The sequence below is a fragment of the Heliangelus exortis genome, chromosome 2 (genome assembly GCF_036169615.1).
Source record: "Heliangelus exortis chromosome 2, bHelExo1.hap1, whole genome shotgun sequence".
Taxonomy (NCBI): domain Eukaryota; kingdom Metazoa; phylum Chordata; class Aves; order Apodiformes; family Trochilidae; genus Heliangelus; species Heliangelus exortis.
In genome coordinates this window covers 33,559,257-33,575,053 of record NC_092423.1, presented here as the reverse complement: position 1 = coordinate 33,575,053, position 15,797 = coordinate 33,559,257, and the positions used below count along the sequence as shown (strand labels likewise).

General features: G+C 42.1%; 1 protein-coding gene across 3 annotated transcripts; it reads left to right on the top strand.

Moving 5' to 3' along the window:
- Positions 1 to 1,749: 1,749 nt before the first annotated feature.
- OXSM (3-oxoacyl-ACP synthase, mitochondrial) lies at positions 1,750 to 10,268 on the top strand. Of its 3 annotated transcripts, none has more exons than XM_071735476.1 (3): positions 1,750 to 1,856; positions 4,016 to 5,033; positions 7,687 to 10,268. In XM_071735476.1, exons 2-3 carry the CDS (start codon positions 4,051 to 4,053, stop codon positions 8,087 to 8,089), a joined length of 1,386 nt encoding a protein of 461 aa, XP_071591577.1. In that variant the 5' UTR covers positions 1,750 to 1,856; positions 4,016 to 4,050; the 3' UTR covers positions 8,090 to 10,268. The 3 variants fall into 3 exon arrangements, with proteins under 3 accessions (XP_071591577.1, XP_071591579.1, XP_071591580.1); XM_071735478.1 differs by lacking the exon at positions 1,750 to 1,856 and adding an exon at positions 1,963 to 2,306; XM_071735479.1 differs by lacking the exon at positions 1,750 to 1,856 and adding an exon at positions 2,376 to 2,837.
- The last annotated feature ends 5,529 nt before the right edge of the window (positions 10,269 to 15,797 follow it).

Here is a 15,797-nt window from a genome sequence, read left to right as displayed (position 1 = left end):
AAATTACTAAAGCCTTAGAAGTCTAATGAATGTTATTTCTAAAGAGAGATTAAATATTGATTCTTCATTTAGAAGATAATTCACACAAGGTTTTATTTTTCCTTACTAAATACTGCATTGCCCTCCGTTTTGGCATTTTTTAAATTTTTTCTTTTTCCTGCTGTAGGTGCTTCAAGTCTTTGTTGATGAGATTTTGGCACCCATTTTATGCCCCGCGATGATTTCTCCCTAGACTTCATGGATTTGAAGTGTGATGCCACTGTCTTTCTCAAGTGAAAAATTAAGCTATTCCTACATGGTATCTCAGGCACAGCTAGCAGCTTGGTCTCAGTTCATATCATAAAACCTAGAATTCCAGGTTGGAAGGGACATCAAGTGTCATCTGGTCCAACCTTTTCTAGGTAGGAACACAGTTGAGACAGCCCAGCACCCTGTCCAGCTGAGTCTTAAAAGTGTCCAGATTTCCCAGATTGGGGAATCCACCACTTCCCTGGGGAGAATATTCCAATGTCTGACTGCTCTCACAGTGAAAATCTTTCTTCTGATGCCCAATCAGGATCTCCCCAGGAGTAACTTGCACCCATTACACCTTTTCTATGTGACTCCTTGTTAAAAAAAAATGGAGTCTCCATCTTCCTCGTACACACCCTTTAATGCTGGTACATGGCAGTAAGGTCACCCCTAAGCCTTCTTTTCCCAAGCCTGAGCAAACCCAGTTCTCTCAGCCTTTCCTCATAAAACAGGCTTCCCAGTCCTTAAGTCATCTTTGTGGCTCTTCTTTGCTCCAGTCTGCCCACATCTGCCACAATATTCCAGGTGTGGTGTGACAACTGTTTATCAGAGTGGGATGATGACTTCTTTATCTTTGCTGGTGATGTCCCTGGTTGATACAACCCAGCATCCCTCTGCCTTTCTTTGCTGCTGCAGCACACTGGTCACTCATATTGAGCTCATTGTCCACCAGAACCCCCAGGTCCCTTTCTACAGAGCTGCTCTCCAGCCAGGTGGATCCCAGTCTCTGCTGCACTCCTGGGTTATGTTTGCCACTGAGATCGCAGGCTTGTTTGGGTTTTATCTTCTTTTGCATGTTTGAAATGGGTGGCTTGGGAAAGTGAGCGATTTTCTTGCATTTACCAGTTCTCAGTGCTAATTATAGAATCACAGAATTTTCAGGGTTGGAAAGGACCCTTAAGATCATCTAGTTCCAACCCCCTGCCATGGGCAGGGACACCTCCCACTAGATCAGGTTGCTCAGTCCTGTCCAGCTTGGCCTTAAAAACTTCCACGGATGGGGCTTCCACCACCTCTCTGGGCAACCTATTCCAGTGTCTCACCACCCTCACGGTAAAGAACTTCTTCCTAACACCTAAATCTACCCTCCTTCAGCTTAAATCCTTATCACTACCTGACATCCTAAAAAGTCCCTCACCAGCTTTCTTGTAGCTCCCCGTCAGACACTGGAAGGCTACAATAAGGTCTCCTCGGAGCCTTCTCCTCTGCAGACTGAATAACCCCAACTCTCTCACTCCGTCTTCACAGGAGACGTGCTCCAGCCCTTCTCCGGACACGCTCCAACACGTCCCTGTCTTTCTTGCCATAGCCTGTGCTCCCTCCCCGCCGGCACCCATCAACCCAGGGCCCCTCTGGGCGCGGCCGCCGCCGCCACCGCCCCCTCCTCCGCCCGCCGGGAGCTGGGAGCACAGCCAGGCGGCGCAATCCACCGCTGAGTAACCGATTCAGCGGCGCCTCTCCTCACCAATCGTGGCATCGAGGATCGGCTACAAAGCCGCGGCGTGGTCGTCCCCCCCGTCTGTCTTGGGTGGTGCGGCCCAGCGCCGTCGGAAGGGCAGAGGGAGGTAGAGCCAACCACCGCGGAGCCGGGGGGCGGGGGGGTAATGAGGGGGGAAACACGGCCGGCGGAGGTACCGCTGAGCTCTGGGACTGGGGGGAGGCGGGGGCTCTCCGGACCCTCCGGGTTCCCCACCGCCGGCGGGGCCGCAGGACAGGCTGCCCCTAGCGGAGAGCGGCGGGACAGCAATGGCGGCGCCGGGGCGGGCGGGGCGGCCTCGGCCGTCATGAGGTGGGGCAGGGAAGTCCCATGGCGCCAGGAGCCTCGGCTGCGGGTTTGACTCCTCGCTGAAACATTAAATGTAGTTAATGCCCTTTAAACACCCAGTGACGTCCGGTGGCTCTTGTTCCCGGGGAGACGTTCCCCTCCCTCCCCCGTTTGTTTTTCCCTTCGGCGTGCTCAGTGTAGGTAGCATTGCCTGGGTCAGACTAGGAATGACCTCATTATCTTAACCCAGGTTAGGGCATTTTATTCAAAGCTGTGTGTGGCATTTAGGTACTCACTGCTTTGAAGTCATATGAATTAAACTCTCCCATCTTTTGATAAATTGCAGGCTAATGGGCTGAGAATGGTGATTAATTTTGGTCAGGAGTTAAAGCAGGTTCGTTTTAAAAACCCAATAAGTGCTGGTTTTAGGTTTTTTGTTTTGTTTTGTTTTTTAACCCTGCTGTGTAGTCGTGCTGTAGGAGAGAGCAGGTCTCTGTATTTTAGCAGCAGTGTGTTAACCCTGCCCACCACCCCAGGGTCCCTGTACAGCTCCTTCCATTTCTCCCAAGGCCCTGGTGATGCCGTGGTACCGAGCTGAAAAGCAGGCGACCCGTCGGAGCCTTTGTGGCAGGTGTTGGCAGAGCTGTGCCACAGCCTCCCCTCCGCCCCAGCGTGCTGGGTGCCTGCCATCAGCTTCCGACCCGGTGATGGCTGAGGCAAGGCCGGAGAGGAGCCACAGATCTGGAGAGAAATGCCTCGCAGGGCACAGTCATATTCATTAGTAGGTTAGGGTAGAAGAACCTGACTAGTGGTGTTCACAACATGGATGTGATTCTTTGCCCTGTCTGCTTGTAACACATTCTATTCCTGATTACAGATACAGAAACGAGCACCGATCTAGTGGCAGGTGTCCCTGCCTATGTCAGGGGAGTTTGGAACTACATGTCCCTCTGCAGAGGGACCTGGACAGACTGGAGAGTTGGGCTCATTCCAACAGGATGAGGTTCAACAAGGCCAAGTGCCGGGTCCTGCACTTTGGCCACAACAACCCCATGGGGAGCTCCAGGCTGGGCACAGAGTGGTTGGAGAGCAGCCAGACAGAGAGGGACCTGGGAGTCTGGATTGACAGGAAGCTGAACATGAGCCAGCAGTGTGCCCAGGTAGCCAAGAAGGCCAATGGCATCCTGGCCTGTATCAGGAACAGCGTGGCCAGCAGGTCCAAGGAGGTGATTCTGCCCCTGTACTCAGCACTGGTGAGGCCACACCTCCAGTCCTGTGTCCAGTTCTGGGCCCCTCAGTTCAGGAAGGATATCGAGGTCCTGGAGCAGGTCCAAAGGAGGGCAACCAGGCTGGTGAAGGGACTCCAGCACAGATCCTATGAGGAAAGGCTGAGGGAGCTGGGGCTGTTCAGCCTGGAGAAGAGGAGGCTCAGAGGAGACCTCATCACTCTCTACAACTCCCTGAAAGGAGGGTGTAGCCAGGTGGGGGTTGGTCTCTTTTCCCAGGCAACCCTCAGCAAGACAAGAGGGCACGGTCTCAAGTTGTGCCAGGGGAGGTTTAGGTTGGACATTAGAAAGAATTTCTTTATGGAGAGGGTGATCAAGCATTGGAATGGGCTGCCCTGGGAAGTGGTGGATTCTCCATCCCTGGAGATGTTTAAAAAGAGACTGGATGTGGCACTCAGTGCCATGGTCTGGTAACTGCAGCGGGAGTGGATCAAGGGTTGGATTTGATGATCTCTGAGGTCCCTTCCGACCCAGCCAATTCTATGATTCTGTGATTCTATGATCTTTTAGGTCCCCAACCCATTCTATGATTCTAAATGTCATCCCTTTTATGCATGAATATAGGCTTTCATGTAAAAAACCAGGTTATTAATTCAACACAATTCAACATGCTAGAAATATTTTTCACACTGGCTGCTTTATTGTTGGGTTCCTGACTTTTTTCCCCTCCCAGTTACAGGAATGTGCTTGGAGTGATTGATTTCCATCATGTTCTCACAGTGCTCACGGGATATATCAAAGATTGCAAATCTGCATCTCCGAAGCCTGAATTTGAATCAGCCTTTACAAAACCACAGGAGAGCTTTCAGCAAGTCACTGCCTGCATGTCGAAGGAAAGTAGTTGTTACAGGTATTGGATTAGTGTCCCCTCTTGGTGTGGGGACCCAGTTTGTGTGGAAACGCCTTCTCCAAGGAGACAGTGGGATTGCATCACTAGACGGGGAAGAATACTCAGGCGTCCCGTGTAGAGTGGCTGCTTGTGTGCCCAGGGGAAACGAGGAGGGTCAGTTCAATGAAGAAAGCTTTGTGTCAAAGTCAGAGATCAAATCCATGAGTTCTGCCACTGTCATGGCCATCGGTGCAGCAGAGCTAGCAATGAAGGACTCTGGCTGGGCTCCCCAGTCTGAACAGGATCACTTAAGTGCCGGTGTGGCAATAGGGATGGGAATGGTTCCGCTGGAAGAGATTTCTGATACAGCTGCTTTATTTAAAACAAAGGGTTATAACAAGGTCAGCCCGTTCTTTGTCCCAAAGATTTTAGTCAATATGGCAGCAGGCCAGATCAGCATTAAATACCAACTGAAAGGGCCGAATCACGCTGTGTCAACTGCATGTACCACAGGTGCACATGCTGTTGGAGACTCCTTTAGATTTATTGCTGCTGGTGATGCTGATGTCATGTTGGCTGGAGGGACTGAAGCTTGTATTAGTCCTTTGTCCTTGGCTGGATTTGCAAGAGCTCGGGCCCTCAGCACCAGTTTTAACTCAAGCCCTAAGATGGCCTGTCGGCCGTTTGATTCGCAGAGGGAAGGGTTTGTGATGGGAGAGGGCGCTGCCGTGCTCGTCTTGGAAGAGTATGGACATGCTGTACAAAGAGGTGCAAGGATCTATGCAGAAGTTTTAGGTTATGGACTGTCTGGTGATGCTTGCCACATAACAGCACCTAATCCAGAGGGAGATGGTGCATTCAGGTAAGGACTGTATGCTGATGATGGCTGCTTCGTAAATTAATTACAGAGTGTAGATTTTTTGCTGTTATTGTATGCTTTTCTTAGAGAAATGATGTTCAATCTTGAATTAATTTTCCAAAAGCCTGAAAAGTTGCTTTGAAAAATGAAGGAGCTTCTGGTAAGGCTTTGCTCCAATTTTCTTTTTTAGTAACAAGGTGAAGGAAAGTTCTTGCTAGCATCAGCCTTTTTGTGTAGATCTACAAAAGCTTTATGTGAAAATATTTTGCATTTGGTGCCTACAGTGTTCACAGAAGTAAGTCTCAGTGGAAACCTCTTTTTTAAGATTTTTGTGGTATGGCAGAACCTTGTCAGGTTCTCCTTCCCCCTTTTTCTATAGAGAAGGGAGACACCATTGCTAAAGCAGGTCATGCCATTGGTTGTGGTCAGAAAGGGGAAGACTATGCCTAAAGAAGCCCCAAGAAAGCTGAAGAGCACTTGGAGGATCTAGTTTCTTAGAATAATTACTGTACATGTAATTGGTATTGATTGTGGGTGGTATTATTTTGAAAATACTTTAGTTCTTCATAGGGAAGATATTAACATATCAATGTTATCATCATGTGTAAATGCTTTGTAGATGCAGCTAAGAGTGCTGGTGGAGGGGCATAACAGAAATACACTTCAGTACTGTTTAGTCAGATGGTTTATCACCATTGTTAGTCTCATCAAAGCCAGTTAAAATACTAGATATGATCTTTATCATTCACCTAATCAAATTGTGAGTTAAATTGCATGTGAAAATTCCTAAGCATTGTGTAGACGGAGTACTGCTGACACTGGAATCTCTGGTAAAGATTTTGTTTGCATTATTCTGAGTATATGTGAATATTTAATAAGAAAATTCAATATGTCACTGCACAAAGATCAACTCTTTGCGTGGTATTGTAAAATTCTGTTTGCATCTGTATTGAATGAACATATTTTTAAAGAAGTGCAATACAGGTTTCCCTCTATGCTATTTGATTCATATTTAACTATTCTGCAGACTCAGGTGAGTAATCAAGAGTGTCTTTTCTCAGATTTTCTGACTTGTTTACACTTGAGATGATACGGCAATATTATGTAACAGATTTTTTTGTGTGTTTTTTTCATTGCGGTAGCATATAAATCAAATTCACAGTGAGTAGTAGTTGAAAGGTAATCTTGGTATCTCCAAAATGTTGAGCCTTTCCACCCTTGCAATGAAATAATACATCTTAATACAGTCTTCAAACTAATATTTCGTTACTGTGGTGATGTATGGATTAAATCTGAAATGTATATGCTTCTCTTATTTTTCTGTAGGAATTGTATTTGCCGCATCAAAAAATGTCAGGGGAATATGTTTTTTGTCATCTTCTGTTAACTGCTTCCGTTGAAGACTAATACATATGTTGGAATAAATCAGCTGGAAAGGAGAGACAAGACTAGATTGAGAAGTGTGGATATAAAATATGTTCTACACAATTAATATGTTATCTCCTGGAATAATTACGTTCCTTGTAGCTGACATATTTAACTAAATAAATGTATATTTCCCTTGTGGTTAAGCAGAATTTTTTTTTTGCCTGAATGTTAGCTCACTGCCTAGTGATAATGAACATATATGGCCTCCAACCTTACCTAAGCTGGATGCTTCAGTACACTGGAGACCTTTAAATTTGTTCAGCTGCCTGTGCTGTCTGTTTTTTTGTGATCTATCTTTTATTTACTTACTTTGCATACATTTCAAATAGTCAATTGTCTTTTGCTCAGAGATACTTTGTTAAGCTGTGTGTGCAGGGAGAACTTTGTGGTTCCTCTCTCCTTTCTGTGGGAAATCTGTGAAAAAATCATAGTATGAAGCTGTATCAATCCTTTTGTGGGTTTTTTTTTGTAAAAAGTTTTCTAGAGGCATTCTCAGTATGCAGCTCATCATGAGTTGGAATGGAACATGCCACAGAAGGGTAGAAGAGTGGGTCTTTCAGTATATTTAATGTTTTGTATAGGGATTTGTGGTATCTCCTTGGCATCTTCTAGCCTCTAGAAAGCGTGCAAAAGAAGCTCACGAGGAGGATGACTGCAGAATTCTTCTTTGATTTCCCAATGTTGTTGTTTGATAGAGCACTTCATAAAATTCTAAAATAGTAAAATGTAAAAGCCAGAGAATCTTCACTTACAATCGGAAGGGGATTGCTTGAGCCATTGTATTTAAAGTTATATTAATGTGTCTCTACAGTAGAGAAACTTCAGTGGAGGGAAGGTAAATTTTTCTAATAGTTTAAGGTAGTTATTTCTAATGTTTATAAATTTTGCATTGAAAAGGATATTTGGTATAGTAATGAAACCTGTAGAGATTGTTTGTTATATATCTTTTATCCCTGTGTTTTTCTCAACTGGGGAATTTTTAGCAACTTGGATTTTATAGTGGGCCTCACCCCTTACAGTCTCTCTTGGGTGGGTCAATATAGGTTCTAGTGTGTTTAGTTAGATTAATCCATCTCTTGTCATTTACATCTCTGGTAAAGTATGTCAGGCAGATTTATGAAAATAAACATTTTTAAAACACCCTGTGCTTCTGCTTTTAGTTAGTGCTTGTGTGCTAGTGACAAAAATATAATGGGAATTTCAGCATTCTGTTTCTTTTTTTCTTTAGGTGTATGTCTGCAGCAATAAAAGATTCTGGTATCAAACCTGAAGATGTAACATATGTCAATGCACATGCTACTTCTACACCTCTGGGAGATGCTGCTGAGAACCAAGCAATCAAGAGACTTTTTAAAGATCATTCACGTAATATTGCTGTTTCCTCAACAAAAGGAGCAACAGGACATCTCCTGGGGGCTGCAGGAGCTATTGAAGCAGCTTTTACTGCTCTGTCCTGTTACTATGGAATTTTGCCACCTACTCTAAACTTACAGAAAACAGAGGCAGAGTTTGATCTCAATTATGTTCCTTTAACTGCTCAGGAATGGAAAACCACAAAACGGCGTATAGCACTCACAAATTCATTTGGCTTTGGTGGTACTAATGCAACTTTGTGCTTGGCAAGTGTTTAACTTGTGCTGCCCATGTTGTGAACAATGGCACTTCCAGTGACTTTTCGTACTTCCACCCCTAATGTGTAATTTGGTCTTTTCTCAGTTTTGAGAATTGCTCATTTTCATACTTATGAGCTTTACTTGCCATAACATTTACATCAGCAACTATTATAGAAAGAGGGAATTTCTTTTACTCATTTTAACATAAATAAATAGAAGACCTCTTCTTTGTGTGGCAAAAAATTCTTGTTCTTGACTAGAGGAGGAGATATTGATCCTTCTGTTTTTTAACTTCATTAGAATACATTTTTCACATACGTGTGGCACAGAAATTGCTTGGAAAAAGTTATGCAAAAGCATGACTGGCTGTCAAGGTAGAACTCTCCAGTCATGACTTGGTGACCAACTGTGTGGTGATACAAGGATTATGACTGAACTTTACTTTGTTACCTCTTCAATTTATAATTATGCCTTTTTCCTCATCAAATAACCTAGACCTACACACATTCTTCCACATGAATGATATTCAGGAGACAATAATACAGGACTTCATAAGATTTCTGCAAGTAGTTTGTTTTCTTTTCAGCTTTATTGATTTCCATATTTTTGGATACCTCATTAGCCATGGTGTGGAGCAATAATAGTGAAGCATTCATATGGCATGATCTATACATCTTCCATGTTGCACAGGGATAAAGTTAGTAAGTGGTAGCCTCTTTTATTCTGAAATTTTAGACAAGAATAGTGAGGTGGATTAATTGAGGGTAGAATTCAGGATCTTAAAAATTGTTTCACAAAAGGGAAAAAATACTCTTGAAACTGCTCATTGGCCTTCCAAAACGGAAAAACAGAACTATCCAGTGTTGCAAAAATAAGGAATCTTTTAGAAAAAAAAATCTATGACTTGTGTAGAGGATGAGAAGGGAGAAGAACAGGAAAATAAAGTTATACCTAGGGCTGGTGTTGCAGGCTGTCTCCTGTATCTGGCACCAAGTAGTGCCTCAATCGACTGCAGCTGTAGGTGAAGTAAAATGTCCCAATTAATTACTTAGTTATTTAAAAGAGTTTTTACCAGTTTTCTTTTTGAAAATAGAGGTTTAGCCTTTGATCCATGTAAATGGATGCAAAGTAGCTCAATTGATTAAAAGTAAAGGATGTATAGTGTAGCTATACTATAAGTAAGTTCCATTCTGGAAAGAGATTACTAATGGGCTATCATGAGGCTTAGCAGTACCCTAAAGCCTCATTATTTAAACAAATGGTTTGAATGGTGATATGGAACTGCATAACTTTTGCATTTCCTGTCTTTACTGAATAGAAAGCTAAAGAGAATAATGAGAAAAATGTAGTAGAAGAATGATTAAGACTCTTTCAGAAGCTGAGCTTATACTGAGCATTGCAGTCCAAAAGAGATTACTGAATAATAAGCCTGAAAGTAAAACAATGTGTTGCCAAAGGGAGACTCTGAGCATGCAGACTAGAGGGATTATGAGAATCTGCTGTCAGGAAGGATACCTACAAGCCTCTTAGCTTGTGATAGTTAATAGCAGTGCAACGTATAATTATGTGGATTGGGTACAACATAAAATACAGACTATAAAATTCAACATTATTCGTCTGTGCTAAAATGAACTAATTTAAATAATTAATCCTTTCGGAAAGGGCTACCAGCAGGGTTGTAAATTTGCAGGCAATCAGTGAGTTTCTTTTGGAGATAATACTTTTTTGGGTTGTTGTAATCTAGGGTGGAATATGGGAAGACTGGATTAGTTCTGCATTCTTGTGGACCTGAAGTACAGTCAGAATAAACTCGCACAATCTTGTTACATAGCTGCAGACCTGTAATTAATACTGTGACAGAGAGATAATGCTTCCCTTTCTCTCTGATAGCAGAGTTCATGGCCCCAGAAGTGTTGGCTGCAGACTATTGGGTATCAACCATGAAAAGACAGATTATGCTGTCACAAAGAAAAATAAAACGGAAACTGAAATGATTAAAAGATTGTTCTCACTTCAGCTCATTGAAATGTAATAATCTGCTGCAGGTAACCTTTAAACCATGAAAGCTTTCTGACAACAGCTGTTTTAGGTGTTTTGATTATGGAAAATTTTAAGAGGCTTAGATGAAGTAGTAAATAGTGTGTCCTGTAGGGAATTAATATATCTATTTTTTTAATAAATAGAGTCAAAGTTCAAACCCTGTTTATTTGACTTTTGTTTGTATAAGTTTTGGTTTTGTTTACTTGTTTGAAATAATTATTTTTCGTCATGTACCCTACTGATCTGATCAGGGACTACTTATTGCTAATTCCTGCTTCATTATGGTAGTTGCAGGCATAAAAGGAAAACAGATTTCTCTCTGCTCGTAGACTATTAAGTGGGCAAATTGACCAGCATATTAAACCAGAACGCTCTCACTTCATCTTAACAATTGAGAGAAGCAATAGTCCAGAGTTTCAATTAAAAAACCTTAATATTTATGAAGTTGGAGTTACAAGCTTATATAATGTAAGCTTGGAGTTACTTGCAGTCTGATTAGAAAAACCTGGAAATGCTGGTGGAGTGTTTATTTTGAAGCCTACATCTGAAGTGCTGAAACACACCTCTGTGAGCCGAATGGTCCAGGCAGGATCACAGAGTGGCTGAAGCTGGAAGCAGCTCTGGAGATTGCCTCATCCAGACCCTCTTCTAAAAGCAGGACCAGTTACAGCAGGTTACTCAGGGCCATGTCCAGCTGGGTTTTGAGGATCTCCAAGGATGCAGACCCCACAACCTTTCTCTGAATTTAAATTTGTACCCATTGCCTCTTAGCCTTTCACTTCACTGCTGAGTGGAGTCTGTCTTCCTTTTCTTCATTCCCTCCATGAGGTGAATATACATATTGATATGTGTATCTGGAGTCTTTTCCAGGCTGAACAGTTCCAGCTGTCTTGTCTTCTCCCCGTGTCAGATGCTCCAGTTCCTCCATCGCTGTGGCCCTTCGCTGGGCTTGCTCCAGTATGTCCATGTTTCTCACATTTTGAGGAACTCAGGACTGAACCCAGCACTGCAGGTGTGTTTCACTAGTGCTGGGTGGAAGTGAAGGATCACCTCTCACATTCTGCTGCTGCTGCAGAATGATATTAACTATCATTAGTTAATGATAGTTAACTAATGCAGCCCATGATGCTTTTGGCCTTCTTTGCTGCAAAGGCAGCTGGTCCATCGGGACCTCCAGGTCAAGCTGCTTTCCAGCTGGTTATCCTCCAATGGGGATGGTAGGGAGTAGTGCGTGGGATTATCCCTCTCTGGGTGCAGGACTTGGACTCCATGAAGTACCTGTTGGCCCATTTCTCCACCCTGTCCAGACCCCCATGTATGGCAGAACCCACACCCACTGTATCAACTGCTTCTCCCAGTTTTGTGTCAGCCAACATGCCGAGGCCTCTATCCCATCATGTAGGTGATTAATGAAGATCTTAAACAGTTCTGGCCCCCAACTAGCTCAGTGAGGTACTTCACTAGTGTATGGCCTCCAGCTGGGCTTCATGGCACTGATCACAATCCTTCAAATCTGACAGCTCTGCCAGTTTTCAGTCTACTTCACTGTCTACTTACCCAGTCATTAATCAGTTTTTCAGGAAGGATGTTATGGGAAACTGTTGAAATGAGCACTAAGAATGCAAATGTCATTTGAGAAATGTCTCAGTTCCAGTTACTTACTCATTGGTGAGGTAAATGCCAGGTAAAAAGAGATTATTTAAAATACAACTTTGTTTTGAATCAAAGATTTTTATTTAAACTATTCTTTTTAGTAATAAATGCATTTGAAGTGAAAATTTGAGTTACGGTAACTTACACAAACTCATTTATTTAAAGGAACCTAGTAAAAACTTGTGTTACAAACAAAATGCAGTCATTGCACTGGTTCTCCTGCAGTGTCTTGTTCAGTGCCTTATGAAAATATACCATTTCACTTATTCTTATCTTCCTTCGGTTTTGATACATAAACCACATTCCAGCTGAAACAAAAAAGCATTTGATCCTTAGGTACCTTTGTCAGTTTGGGCAAGTCTTCCAGGGCTTCTGTTCATCATCACCACAGGTCCCTGTCTCTTACAATGTGGGAAGAATAACTACCCTGAAGATACAGATTCTATAGTGATGTTGGCCCAAATTCACTAGCTAGTTTTCAAAAACTAGAAAATTTAAGCTCAAATTAGCATTTTCCACAGCTAAGACCATAGTGAAAATATTCCTTCCTTCTGGGTATTTCTATCAAGCCTATCATACAGCCTCTGCAGTTTTCATTGGCACCTACTGAATCATCTGAGATTAGAAATAATTCTCTATGTACCATATATTAGGAATATATCTTTAGTTCCCATTGTTTTGAGAAGACAGGCCCCCATTTGGTTTCTAAATCTACCATCAATGACAGAAAAAAACCGTGAAGGCAGTTTTATAACCTAAGCAAAATGTATAATAGTTTCTGCTTGGGCAGGAGACACCATTTCAACTTTTGTAACAATGATGATTAATTTTAACTTGGTAGAAAACCAATTTTCTACCTAGAGTTACTGAGCTGTAAAGAAATATGTCGGTATCAATTGCTTATAGTCACTACCTCCTTGCAGGAGACACAGTAATTTTAATATGACAGGTAATACACAGGAATACCAAACTGGTAGTATATAAAGTTCTTGCAGCGTATGGCCTGTTGCAAAATATGTTAATAGTAGTGAAGTGATATAAAATAGCAATAAGGAGGATTGAAAGCAGACCAATTTTCAAAAAGAGCACAAGAAATGCAAAACAGGAACTATATTTGGAAACGAGAGGAGTTTTCTAATTTTCTAATGTGGGCCTTATAGTTTTCTTAGAGTGCTATAAAGCAGATCAGATGGTTAAACAGCTGGAAATCCATGTTAGTTAATATCATTTTGTAGTTTCCCCTTTTGGTCATTGTCAGGATCTTGGGGGTAAATATTATTGTTGTAAGTAGTGATCAGTTGTTTTTTCATGCCTAATGGGTGTCAGCATGCCATCAAGTGTGCCCTGGGCTGAAACAAGACATAAAAGTTATCCTAGGAGTTAATTTAGGAGTTAGGTTTCATAATGTTTTGAATTTGCTGGAAGAAAGAACAAAAAAAATGAAATGGGCTGCTGACATTGGGCTTGATATAGAATATTTGTAGACAATAACTTCTTAAAGAGTTTAAAAAAATATTTCTGTCTGCTCTTTAATTTTTTTTTTTAAAGGAGCCAATATAATTTCTGTTTTTCTTGATCTTTTTCCAGGAATGGTGTCCATTGCCTAGAGAGGCTTCCATGCAACTTGGCATCATCTTTCTGTATTTAATGTGAAAGCTTTTGAATGCTGTCTTGAATCACTTAGCAGTGCTCAGGGAATTTCTTAAATCAATGGTAGGAATTCTCTTGGGAAAATCTGATGTCAGTTGGATAGCTGAGCCATCACTCACCTCTGTAATTGTTTCTGCCAGGGGCCAGCCAGCTTCTCTAAGCTTGGTGACAACCTGAAGGGCCTTGCTTGGTGGGAGGCCAGGAGGCCAGGCCAGTGGAGTTGAGATTGCACTGGATCTGCACCCAGCTGGGAATGTGTAAAGACAAAACACAGCAACTACACTGAAAGAAAGCAGCCTCTGGAGCCAGCTTGTCCCTGATCACTGTTTCAGCTGCGTGTGTGGCAGTCACACATGGAAGCTTGTGTTGGGGTGTGGAAGGGGGAACCAAAAGAAATGGGTCCCACAGATCATCTGGCTTGCAAATGTAAGTTTGAATTTGGGCAGATGGGAGCATTGCCTCATGTCAGGGAAAAGAGGAAGGGAGGAACACATTAGAGCTGCTCACAGACAGAAAGCTCAGGAGAGGGGTAGGAAGAGACATGCAGTGTGAGGTATAAGGATAAATGATGGAGCCCAAGGGAACAGTAGTAGCTGAAGACTTCCAGAAACTGAAGGAGATGAAGTAGTGTAGTAAAAAAATTTGTTCCAGGGTTTTCTAGGGTTACTATCTAAAACCAAGGTACATTGAAAGATATAAATCACATTTTTATCTGAAGAAGATGGAGTCTGGGAGCTGCAAGTTTCACAGCTATAAGAGGATTTCTTTTTGTGTGTGTTCTAGTACATAATGATGAAATTAAATCATATTGCTTTCTCCTCACAATGACAGTTTAACATTGTTCTTCCCTTTAAATAGAGCTAAGGTTTGGGAACCAGTAAAATACTGAAAGATATGACAGAGCTGGAAACATAATTCTAAGTATTGTTTTGTCACTAACTCATGAGCAGCCCTTTATGTCTCACTGACTGTCCCATTGGCTGTTGGGTGGAAGCTCATAATCTTTAAGTTGGAACTAGTTTATAAGGATATGCAATAATTTTTTTAATTTGGATAAAACTGCATCTGATCTACATCCCTTAAGCCAGCCTTTGATTTTTTTATTTTTATTTTTCTACCTAAGTATGCCTTGAATTTAACTGCTAGGTGGAGAATATGAAGATTTTCACTCTTTATATCAGAACAGGAGTGATTTGCCTCTGTCTCCCCATTTAGAAAAGGAGGAGAATGAGAACCTTTGTCATAGTTCCAAGTCAGTTTTTGTCAGTGCTTTCACCACATTAGTGTAGGCAAATTATTCATAACATATGCCTCTCCTAGCACATAGGGTGGACTTTATAGAAGTAGGTCTCACTGGTTTTTCTGCGATAGCAGAGAGGGGAAATGACCTTTACTTGAAAGAAGGGAATGAATTTTGAAGGCTTTTGTAGTTTTTTATTGTTATTTTAATTTTTTATTTTATTTTAAAGAAAAAAAATCTAAAAGCTAGAGATGCCGAGAGAAGAAGATTCCTGAGACTCTTATCAAATAGTACAAATAGTACAGGGAGTCTGCCATTGTTACAGAGTCAAGGAGTAGTAGTTTTTCTATTCACATCTTGTTTAGAGACCTTCTCTTCATAATTCAGCAATATAATGTGGAATGAGAGTAGAGGACATTTTTGTTCTGTGTCAGGCAGCTCAAATGTGTATTGAAGAGTGTTCCGAATGACAATTGCTGAAGCCCTTGAAAATAAACAGAACATGTTTCCCCAGAGGCAACTGTAATATCCAACAAGCTAGATGAAGTTACTGCTGGATGTGTTTAGGATTCTCTCCAATGTCATGCCTATAATGGGAGTGAATAATTTGGCCTTTATTCAATTAGTCTTTTTTCCTCTTCTGAGTGGCAATGAGCGTGCTGGTTGCAGTGGTTGTGTTTGGAATGTGAGTGTCTGTCGGGAAATGGACTGAACAAAGCCCATCTCACTTCCATGGGTCATCTTGCCTGAAATAATCATGCTCACCATGATTACTTAGCTGTTTTAACTGTTTAGATAAAAAAAAATTTACAGGGCTACTAGGAAGAACTTATACCTGGTCTCCAGGTCACTGGGACATTCTAATTTCTGCACTGAATGATCTGTTCCTGGTATGCTGGCACTGTGGAGTAAGTGTTCTATTCTTAGTTAAAAAAGAAAACATTGTGGTTCACACCATGTTTGTGAGCCCATGGTTTACTGGCTGACACCCAAGTGTGTTTGCCCACACACTGATCTGTACTGGGATGTTATAGATTCCAGTCCTACACTGGGCTGTATCAGTCTATGCCTCATGGGGGATGTCACAGGATGCTTCAGGAAGCAGTGTGCTTTAGGATTCTAGAAATGAAGTTTAATGTCTCT